We start from the raw sequence: 12,017 nt of genomic DNA, 5'->3' as shown, positions 1-12,017 counted from the left end.
AGACTTTATTTAAGCTAATTGTTGTTAAATCCTCTATAAAATGGATTTTTAATAATACCAATATCTAACTCATAGGGTTATTTTTGTCCATGACACATAATTATTCTATACAGTCAGTACAAAGTTAGATATTATATCTTTGACTTGTGAGTTTCTGTGTACTTGGGGGCTGGTGAAAGAAATATTTCCTGTTAATCTCTGAACAGAGGAAGTTCTGGCTTGTACCTTCACCTATATCTGTTGCTTTTTCTAGTAGCAGCCCAAAGTTTACTACCAAATGAATGTGGGTGGGTCCTGTTTAGATAAAGCCACATTCCTGAGGTTTCCTTCAGCCCTATATGCTATTGTTAGTTTTTTTTTTTAACCCCTTTTTGAAGTTTCTTTTTCAATCATTTCTTTATATGTAGATCTTTGAAAACAACTTACAGGAAGTTGAAAGAAGTAAGTAAAATGTTAGTTTTGGGCAGTGAATGAAGGATTTCTAGAATCTTCTCCAAGAGTTTTATTCATAAATTTTAGAGGGGTTCTAAATCTTGATTTATGTTTAACCTGAAATGGGATACAACATAGAATGGGAGACACTATTCAACATAACTAGGAGTTAGAAAATGATTGATATTAAATGAACTTATTTGGATGTTTTGTAGGCCTGCAGAAACAGGAGATACAGCTCTGTGGTTATGCAATTTGTATTTAAATGTTCCTAGTTGTGTTACTTCCTCATATGTAAAAGAGAATATTCTCATTCCACTAAAATGAATACATTCTTGAAATTCTGCCAAACTATTACATTTTATGAAACAGCACCTTTATAAGAGGCATCATTACTCCTTCCCTTCTGAAAGACCAAATAGTAAATATTCAAACCAGAAATCACTGTTGGTCTATAATTTGTTTTAATTCTCCATTTCTAAGTCTCCTTTTGTAGTCTGACTTTAATTAAAAGAAGCTTTTAATTCCTCCTTTAAAAAAAGGCAACTCTTTAAAATGGAACAGCTCTTTAAAACCACCTAGATTTAGTTGACCAAAATAGCCTGGCCTTTAGCTGTTCCCAGCTTATTTTCTTTGGGGAGAGAGAAACTATGAGAATCACAATTTTAGATGGCAAATTTTAGATTTTTAGATTTTAGCTTGAAAATTTTATTTATTCAATTTTTGATTGAAAAGTTTGTTTGTTTGTTCCGGGGCCACACACACTCAGGGTTTACTCTAGGCTCTGTCCTCAGGAATCAATGCTGGTGGTCTGTGTCATTGATTGAATTAGGTCTGTTACATGCAAGGCAAGCACTTTACCCATTATACTATCTCTCCAATCCCACTCCCCTATTCTTAATAATTCATGAGTGTATTTTCCCCCAAAGAAGTTTTCTTTTCATCTTGATTGCACAAATTCTGAAGTTCTGGTGATTTTTAAATGTATAGTGACACCAATAATTATGGTGAATAATGATGATAAACTCCATTTCACTAGACTACATTCCCATCACGTTTTCTTTTTTGCTTAAATATCAACAATACGTAAAAGCCATCTACTCTGTAATTTACTAGTATTCTCTGACATCATGTCTAGTTCCATACCAACTACCCATCACTTTTCCTTTTTATTCCCTTGTGCACAATTGTCAGTTCTCTTTGAGACCAGTGCCATACCCTTAACACACACACACTGGAGTGCCAGGTTTAATAAAAAGTCTCTAACATCTGAGCATGTGACTTTTGTGGGAGATGAAAATCTTGTAAAGTAATAATGTTTTGGTATTATGACTCCAGGGAGACAGCTAGCGTAGTGCTTTCACGGAACTGTGACTACCCTCAGTGTCTCCTGCTCTCATTTAATGATTCCATCCATGAGGATAGAATCCAAGAGGAAAAAACTTTATAATCATAGTCAGCCAGAACGAGTTAATGAACATACAAGACATTGCAATTAAGTAGCTGGTCTTAAGGCCTCACTACTTCAACTCTCAACCCCTAATTGAGTAGACTAAGTCAGGAAACTAGCTGTATTTTCTTATTTGTTAAAGTTTTGGTTTTTGGGTTACTCCTGGTTCTGTATTCAAGGATCCCTTCTGGCAGGAAGTAGTGCCAGGGTTCAAGTCCGTGTTGCCCACATGCAAGATAATCTCTCCTTGTGCTATCTCTCAGGCCACAGCTACATTTTCTTCTTTAATCTCACTCTTATGTTGTTTTCATTGTTTTTGTTATCAAAGTATCACTGTTCTATGTAATTACCAATCACTTGCCTTCAGACAAAGACAATATTGGGTGAATGTAAGATACTGACTTCCAAAGCAAACCATTCCACAGATTCCTCTCCCCACAGTGGCCATCACTGATTGTCATTTTTTTTCTATATTTTGCAAGCCTTCTTCAATGCCTTGAGTTTAGTTGGCTCTGTGACAACTTTACCTTAGTAGTCAGCATTTATTATGCACTCCATATCATTTTGCCATGATGAAGATGAGGGTCCTGGAGCTGTCTGGGGAAGAAGGTAATAATAAATAACAAAAACCTATAGGTGACAACAGGTTTATTATTTATGGTGCTATAAAGTCCTGGGGATATAATATAGAATAATGAGATGATATAAAATTCATTTCCAAGTTTTCCAAGATGTTATTTAGGAAATGGCATATAAGCTGATGTTCAAGAGACATTGAGAAGGTTTCCATAACCAGGGAAGAAGTTATAATGCATTCTTGCCTAGAATAAAATTTCACAGTATATTATTCCTACTCCTACCCCTCACACACACTTAAAAATAAGAACTTAAAACATACATATGCCTAAGATGGGACTTTATTTCCTCCTAGAAAAAAATTTACTGAACTTGACTTCTCCTTATTGTTTTGTTCCCGCCTCAGAAAATGACAGCAACAACCGCGACTTGTGGTTAGTCATATTCCAAGTGACAGGTGTCAGTCTTCTGCCACCCCTGGGGATTGCCATTGCCGTCATTGTCACCTTCTACTGCTACCGTGTGCACCGGCAGCAGAAATTGAGCCCCTCATGGGAGACAGGCAAGCAGAGGAAACGCATGGAACTCAGTGAGCACCTGGCCATCATCTTGGAGGATGACCGCTCAGACATCAGCTCTACGTGTGCCAACAATATCAACCACAACACTGAACTGCTACCCATCGAACTGGACACACTGGTGGGCAAAGGCCGCTTTGCTGAGGTCTACAAGGCCAAGCTGAAACAAAACACTTCTGATCAGTTTGAGACAGTGGCAGTGAAAATCTTCCCTTATGAGGAATATGCTTCCTGGAAGACAGAGAAAGATATTTTCTCGGATATTAACCTCAAACATGAGAACATCCTTCAGTTCCTGACAGCCGAAGAGCGCAAAACAGAATTGGGAAAACAGTATTGGCTGATCACTGCTTTCCATGCCAAGGGCAACCTGCAGGAATACCTCACCAGGCATGTCATCAGCTGGGAGGACCTGCGCAAGTTGGGCAGCTCCCTGGCCCGGGGCATTGCTCACCTGCACAGTGACCATACCTTGTGTGGGACAGCCAAAATGCCCATTGTGCACAGGGACCTCAAGAGCTCCAACATTCTTGTAAAGAATGACCTGACTTGCTGCCTGTGTGACTTTGGTCTTTCTCTGCGTCTGGACCCAACTCTGTCTGTGGATGATTTGGCCAATAGTGGACAGGTGAGTTAGCAATGAATCACTCCTTGCCCTGTTCCTGGCTTCATCTCACTTCTTGACTCTTGTCCTGTGCCTTTTGTCTCTAGATTCCTATGCTCTGGACATTGGTTTAGGGCATCTAGCCCATGCCCAAGTTAGGGCATCTAGCAACATGTCTAAGTTTTCCCTGCCAGAAATCAGTATGTAATTATACCTCATTTTCAGAACATTATAATATGTCATCAGATAAGCAAAAAAAAGAGAGAGAGAGAAACCATCATTCAGTGAACAAAAATAATCGCAATTATTATTGTTTTTGCTGTTACCATCATAAATCAAGGAGTTTCAGAAGTGAAAAACATATGATTAGCAGAAGCAAAAAAATAACAGTTTAAGATTACTGATACTGTGTTCCATTTTATATGTGAGGATATCATTGGATGACATGATGACATATTTCATTATATGCAAGGATATTATTGGGTAATATGCTGACATATTTCATGGGGTTGGAAAAAGTAGCCTGTGGCTTGGCATTTTCTTATTTTGACATGTTTTGTTTATATTTTTAAAGGGCTTTCAGGGAGAGCACACCTATTTTTAAAAATAATTGCATAAGCTGTACCTTTCTTGCGCAGGTCTTATTATTTTAAAAGAGCATTGTGCTTTTTAAAGGTCAGCCTCACAGGTAGGGGATAAATATTAACTATCCTTTGAAAATATGCATGTAGAATTAAATGATGGCCCTTAATGTCTGTTTTTGGCTTCAGGTGGGAACTGCAAGATACATGGCCCCAGAAGTCCTAGAATCCAGGATGAATTTAGAGAATGTTGAGTCATTCAAGCAGACAGATGTTTACTCCATGGCTCTGGTGCTCTGGGAAATGACATCTCGATGCAATGCAGTGGGAGGTATGTATGGTTCATCAGTGTGTTACAGTGGTGAATGTGCCGCCAGAGAGATGTCACATTACTTGCTTCAAGCATGAGTCCAAGGTTACCAAAGCATTGACCTCATGATAACTGGTAGAGATGTGACTGTACTCAGTTATTTTAGAATAGCTGAGAATTGTGTTAAAACAGAAACTATGGTTTAAGCTAAAGGGCACATTTGCAACACAAAATGTTGAGTCTCCTTTCATCAAGTTTAATTATTTCTCCTTTAATGTATTTCTCCATAGATATCTAGGTGACAACAAAGACAAAAAACTTTTGTAAGAATTATTTCTACTTATGAAGGATATTTTTATGAAGATATTTTTTACTTTATCTTTTGAGTTTTTTTAATGCTTAAAGAGTTTAAAGTCTAGAAATGGATTTGATTGACAGTTAATTTCTATGGACATAAGTTTCATTTGTTAGGCAAAACAAATGAGATTGTTTGATAGATTTGCTTAAGTTTTTAAAAAATCTGAAGAGATAAATAGCAAGGTATACAATATTCCTCAAGAAATTGGGAACGTTATTATTTATGACCTATTTTGCCAATTATTCCCAGATGGGTGAGTGAAATATCCATTATTTAATGTTTTCTTGACTCAGTTTTCATCATCAATTTAAGCTTAACCTTAGAAATTATGCATGCTAAACCAGTCTACTGAATTAAGATAAACCCAATTTTATTTTAAACTATTTTTCTTATAGTAATTTTAGATGCAAAATAGTTTCAAAAATATTACAGAATATTCCTATGTTTGCCTCACACAATTTCCTGCTATTGCCATTGTACTGACACTGGGGCATTGATACAACCACAGTCCATCCTAGGCTAGCACATGCAAGGCAGACACCTTACCACTAATGCCACCACTCTGGCCCCAGTCCTTTGTCTTTTATGATGTGATCAGTAAAGATGAACTTTCATTTTGGAATTATCTGACTTTTTCTTAGGAATAAGTTTGGATGGTTCAGATGGGTTAAAAAATCATTGAAATAATATTGTGTCCATTGACTGACTCATTATTGGAGCATAATGCATGTCATTGAATTAGGCATATTTAAATTGTTATGCCCCAAAATTCAATGACACGCATTATGATCAATTGATTAAGGTGGAGTCTGTATGATAAAGATAATATTTTTCTATTTGGAATAATATACATTTTGAGAGAAGTTATTTTGAACCATTTCAAAGATACCAAACACCTGCTTATTAAAACTATTAATACATTTCCAGCTTGTAATTTCATTTGCCATATAAAATCTCCAAATAGAGATAAATTTATTCTGACATTGACAACAGCATTGTCTTCTAGCTCTATAACTCAATCTAAAACAATTGCCATGTTTACCTAACAGTGCTATTCTGGTTGTCCTATTTTTTGTACACTTATGAATAGATTCTACGTACTATGAAGAAATATATTCCTACTTCCACCTAGTATTTTTCAATCCTTATATAATTATATAAATACGATTACAGATATTTATCTTATTCCATGGACATCTGTTATTGTCATTTTATTTTATTGTCAGAATGCCACAACTTTGATTACTGAGCCAAACTGTCAAAAATTGTGCCCAAGATTCTGTTGGCACTATTGCTGGCCTCAACATCTACATGTCTTTTACAACATACATAGCTGACTTTTCAGGAAGGACTAGCCCCTGCCCCTGCCTGTGCTCCTGTCACCAACTCTCCTTGAATAACCTGCCGTACCAACCCTGACTTCCCTGCGTCTCTGCATGGGAGGGCATTTCCTATCTGCCTGACGCTGTTATTTTCTGGTTTCCTGCCTCAAATTTCCTCCTGCACAACACTTCCAAAAGTAACTTGGCTTTTCCTTGCACAGTGAAATTTGTTTAACCAATTTTTAGCTACAGAGAATAATTTTCCGCTTGAAAGCTTTGACAGTTGCCAAATGAATCCTGAGTCTGGTATGAGTTGTGCGGAGGAAAGACAATGCTGTTGTCAATGTCAGAATAAATTTATCTCGATTTGGGGATCTTCTCCTCTCCTTTCAAACCTGTTATTTGATAAACATGAGCTGGCATTCTGTCTTTCCCTCTGTCAGTATAGCCAGCTTATTAAGGCCCTGTGTGAGCTCCCTGCTTTCATTGTTATCCACCGCTGAAGACCTTTCCTGTTGATATTCGCTGAGTGAGAAAGAATTTGGGCAAGAGGGAAGAGCTAAGTGCACCAACTTTTACAAGGTCTAAAAATGGATACAGCATAAACAAGTTTTCCCAAGGAAGGAATAGAATCTCATTTGTTCAGTGAGTCTCAAAAAAAAAAAAAAAAAAAACAAAACAAGAAATAAAAACCTTTCATAACCTTTAGAATGAGAACTGACAGCTTTGGGTGTCCAGTAAAAGGCCATCCTGGTTCCCATTTTGTTTGATCTTCAGTCTGCCCTGTTTCTCTCATCTCTGCTCAGGCTGCAAAAACTGAAGTATTTATCCCTTCTCACTGACTCAACCAAGAGTTTTGCATTTGATCACTGTGTTTTTTTTCATTTGAATTCAGTGGGAAGTTTTTTTATCTTCTTTTAAAAGCTTTCCCTACAATCCCCTCCCCTGCACCTATAGTGGTACATCTTTAAGACAGATTTTAGGCCTCATCTTAATTTTAGAGACTCGCCTTATATTTTAAGAGTCTTGTTGGAAGACAAGATAGTAAAGTGGGAATATCTACTTGCCTTCCATGCTGCAGCCAATTCAATGCTCAGCACCACATATGGGCCCCGGGACACCACGAGGTGTAACACTGGAGCACAGAGCCAGAAGTAAGCCTTTAGTATAACAAGGTGTGAAAAGAAAAAAAAATAAAGGGAAAAAGGGAAAAAAAGAAAAATTCAGAAAACTAAAATCTAAAAATCAGTGTTCTTCTTCCAAGAAACACGTCTTACCCTCGAGGAATTTGTGGTTAACTGGTGAATTTATTTTTTAATCTCCTTGACAATGTAAAATTTGCACATGAAGGGCCCAGAGAGATAGCAGAGCCTTTGCCTTGCAAGCAGCCAATCCAGGACCAAAGGTGGTTGGTTCAAATCCATCCCTGTGCCTGCCAGGAGCTATTTCTGAGCAGACAGCCTGGAGTAACCCCTGAGCACTGCTGGGTGTGGCCCAAAAAACAAAAAAAAATAAAAAAAATTTGCACATGAAGACAACTATTTAACCTTGCAATAAGTTCGATTATAATTCCTTTAATTGATATTAGGCTTTATCTTATCAGGCTATGAAAGAGGTTGTAAAAGAGATCCTCTTAAGTTTGACTGCCTTTTTGTGACTTGGAAACAGTACATGTAGTAACCAATTTTCTTGGGACTGGAGAGATAGCACAGTGGTAGGGCACTTGCCTTGCTTGCAGCCGACCTAGGAGAGACCCCAGTTCAAATCCCGGCATCCCATATGGCCCTCCAGCCTGTCAGAGGTGATTTCTGAGTGCAGAGCCAGGAGTAACCCCTGAGCTCTGCTGGGTGTGGCCCAAAAACCAATAAATAAATAAATAAATAAATAAATAAATAAATAAAGTTTAAAAAATTTTTCTCTGACATTCTCATTTCTAAACAAGAAACTACAGAATATGCTTACTTTAGTATGGTGAATTATAGGAGATTAAAATATAGATGAATCAGAACATTATAGTTTATTCTGAGTAACAACTTCTATTGGAATGGCGTAGGTCATTATAAATTGGATGGAATTACTAACCGAGACATCTTGCCCAATATTGAGAAATCCTAACTGTCCTGCCTTCAAGTGACTCTATTTTGCTGTTAGTGCTGAACTCTAACTCTTGAGGTTCATTTTCAAGCAATCCATTCAGTCTATATCCAGTATTATGGATGTCTTATATATTTCACCTCTACGCTTTGCATTCTTTTACTTACGGAAACTCCAAAATATACTTTTAAAGAGTCTAGTACAGTTGCACTCATTAGTGTTTCTGGAATATAAGGCAGAGGTGCAAGGGACAGAATGTCCACTTTGGACAAAGGCAGTCTGACTGTAAGGCCAAGCATTGAGAACTATGTCAGCTCTCAAAGAAAGGGAAAGGTGCAGGGGGGGTCTATCACTCCTTGTGGGATGGATCATATGTAAAGTAGGAATGGAATCCAGTGCCTTGACTTCATGCAAGGCTTGACTTCATGCAAGGCACTGTACTATCTCTCTGACCTGATTACTTCTTTTTATTTTTCAGAGAAGTTCAGGGGAAACAAGGGAAATGGGTGGTACTACCCTAAAGAAGATTCATTAGTTAGGAAGAAAAAGCAAGCAGAAACAAATAATTCTCTTTTGAAGCTATTGAGTATAACACGATTAGCCCAAAATCCCACAGAGGACCTCAAGAGATGGATGAGAAGAAAAGGCTTTAATATAGAAATATGTTTAGGGGGCCGGAGTAGTGATGCAAGTGGTAGGGCATTTGCCTTGCACGTGTTTAACCTAGGACAGACTGTGGTTTGATCCCCTGGCATCCCAAATGGTCCCCGAAGCCAGAAGCGATTTCTGAGCGCGTAGCCAAAAGTAAACCCTGACATCATCGGGTGTCACCCAAAAAGCAATATATATATTCTCTGCTTTTTGGGCCACACACACACACACACACACACACACACACACACACACACACACACACACACACACACACACACACACACACACACACACACATATATATATATATATAAAGTTTAGTCCAAAGAAGACCACCACAAGGAAATAATTGTTACCATGACTGATCATTTGCTTCTTGGATTTACTCAGTTTATTTGCCATGAACTTTTTAAAGTAGTCATGACTATTCACCCTTTTCACAGATGTGACAACTAAGGCATCAAGGGACTGGAGCATTGTGAAACAGAAAAACTTCATTGTCTAACATCAGTTTCCTAGGTCAGTGCAGGATTGACTGATAAGATCATGTTGACTGAGAGCCTGGAATGTAGCTTTAGAGATAGATTATTTGCCTTGCCTATGTGAGGTCCTGATTTCAATCCTTAGCATCATAAATTAAAACTAGAACATATTTACTAAGCAGTTATTATTTTTAAAGACATTCTACTTTCTACTTTCAAGGCCCTTTACTTGAAATCTTTCTATATAGTTCTGACAAGACATTCATTCACATATTTGGGTAACATTCAATTATAGCATTCAGTTAGAGGCTCCTGAAAGTCTCCACTGATCAGCCTTCCTGATTTTTTTTATATAAATTATGCCTGTTAAATTCTGTAGCATATTATAGTCTCAGTGCTTCAAAGTGTGAGATAACTTCTTTTCCCTTATTTCACTGAATAAATCTGCATTTCTTCATCATTCACTCAGCAAATATTTATTGAGTACTTACTACATGTCAGCCTTATTTAAAGTGCTAAGGATACAGCAATGAAAAGAATAGCTATATTACCAGGAGACAGGAGTCTAATGAAGACCTATTATTCTAGAAACACAAGTAATGAATAAGTATCTTTTATAACCTTGGGGCTATAACTATATATTAAAACAAAAAATTAAGCAGTGTTAAGGGATGGGTAGTGATAGAGAGTGTTACTTCTGATGCTTGCATCACCTGAAAGTAAACAAAACTAAAAACCAAGAAAACAGGTTTTGGAATTACTTGAGGAAATAACCAAATCAAAGGAGGTGATAGGTGTGTTCCTGTTTGTAAAAGAGAAAGTCGTGAAATCATCCTAAGCAAGGACAAATTCAATGACTAGTTTCTTCCACAAAGAAATCTCTGTTGGGACCTTGGGTCTGTTTGGTGTTCATGCCAGTGGGTGTGTGCTGTGTGGGAAGTGGAGGAAGGCAGGCCCCTATTTGGCCAATGCAGCAGACACACTGTTCATGTCCTGCCCTGCCAGAGCTGGCCCCAAAGCAGACAGACTTCCAAATCCCTCACCTTTTGAGTCTTCTGAATAGAATTTGACACTCAGCAGCCAGCAGAACAAGTTTTTCTCCAGAGGAGAAAAAGAACACTTTGACCCCACTGACTCCTGAGTCTATTATCAGTTTGCAGCATTCTTGTGAGGCATACAAGAAAATGCAGATTAAGTCAAAAGAAAGGCACATACCCCCCACCAAAAAAAAAAAAAAAGCTAAAAAAAAAAAAGGCAGAGTATGACTTCGGAGGGCTGAGGATTGAAGTTCCTCATTCTGAATTTCTGGGAACTATCATTTGAAAGGCAGATATAAAACCAGAGGGGACTGCCTTGGGAAACTGTTGAAAACTTTGCCGCCCTGTTAAGTTGGAACTATAATGAAAATAACAGCTGTGGACCAGATGCTGCCTTTAAGGAACTGCGTAGCCATCTCAGAGACTCACACTTGAGGATAGCAAAACTGGGGGGATCAGAAGCATGTGTAGTTTCTGTAAAGAGCTTTTCCTGAAAAAAATTACCAGAAGTCACCCAGTACACATGGCTTCCCTTGGAAGAAAGAGGCTGAAAACAAATGTAGGCCAAGGGAATTGGGAGGAAGAGCAAGTTGTCTGGAAATACTGACATAAAAATATATGTCTTTGAAAAATTATTTGACCCACACAAAGACACAGAGAGGGGTTGGGCCTCAGCTGACCTAGCTGAGTTCTGAGAGGATGCAGGAACTTGATGAGAGGATATCACTCTGGTTGTGGGTCACAGCTATGCAGATTGGGTAAGAAGAGTGTCCAGACCCTAGATCAAGAATCTTGAGTATATTTGGAAAGATCTCTCTAGGGAACCCATAGAGCAGGAGAAAGTGAGGCATGGAAGGGAACCTGTTTGAACAGTGGAAAAGTGGAGTGTATCTCTTTTACCTCCATTGATCTTGAGGCAAGACAATTCCCAGGCCAAGACAGGAATGAAAACCCAATGCATCATTAAACAAAGAAGGTGCACAAGGTTGTATGACTTAGGTGCCATTTGTAGGCTAACTACTCAGATAATTCCTGAGTATTCCTAGAGAATACTGTGAACTCCTTGATTCTGTGGAAATTTAGACATAAAGCTGGGGCAACTTTTCTGGTGAGGGAGGTAGGGCAAGCTGTTAATTCCTCTACTTAGCTTCTTTCTGTGCATTCATCTCTGTTTTACTATTTTCCTCCCGCACTCCTTGAAGATATTTCCAAAACTTGAAAATATTTGTTTTCATTACAATTTTACCAAACGTGGCATTTGACATCTGAACTAAACCTATTCACCCAAGCATGCTTTCTCTGTGTGACTTCACAGAATGGAGGCCTGAGCCAAGGCACCATCAGATTGAATAAACAAAGAGGAACTCCAGCTGATATTGCATCAACTGTGTCATCAACCCAGCTCTGAGCTGGTGGTGCCTATGGTACAAGCTGAGTCTCATATTCTTCACATCCACTACCACCACTTCCTGTCTCTTGGTCCTAACCCTGAGTATTATACTAGTGTTTGGGTTTAATGTCAGTAACTAATAAGAGGGC

At 38.2% G+C, this 12,017-nt stretch overlaps 1 protein-coding gene across 1 annotated transcript in view; it reads left to right on the top strand.

Moving 5' to 3' along the window:
• The window catches only part of TGFBR2 (transforming growth factor beta receptor 2), a 102,882-nt gene that overhangs the window by 79,404 nt on the left and 11,461 nt on the right, over positions 1–12,017 (top strand). The window contains exons 5-6 of the mRNA XM_049766084.1: positions 2,875–3,664; positions 4,411–4,552. Coding sequence (XP_049622041.1) covers positions 2,875–3,664; positions 4,411–4,552 — 932 coding nt within the window. The remainder of the gene's footprint in view (positions 1–2,874; positions 3,665–4,410; positions 4,553–12,017) is intronic.

This window comes from Suncus etruscus, chromosome 20 (assembly GCF_024139225.1).
Source record: "Suncus etruscus isolate mSunEtr1 chromosome 20, mSunEtr1.pri.cur, whole genome shotgun sequence".
Taxonomy (NCBI): Eukaryota; Metazoa; Chordata; class Mammalia; order Eulipotyphla; family Soricidae; genus Suncus; species Suncus etruscus.
This window is presented reverse-complemented; position numbering and strand designations above follow the sequence as displayed.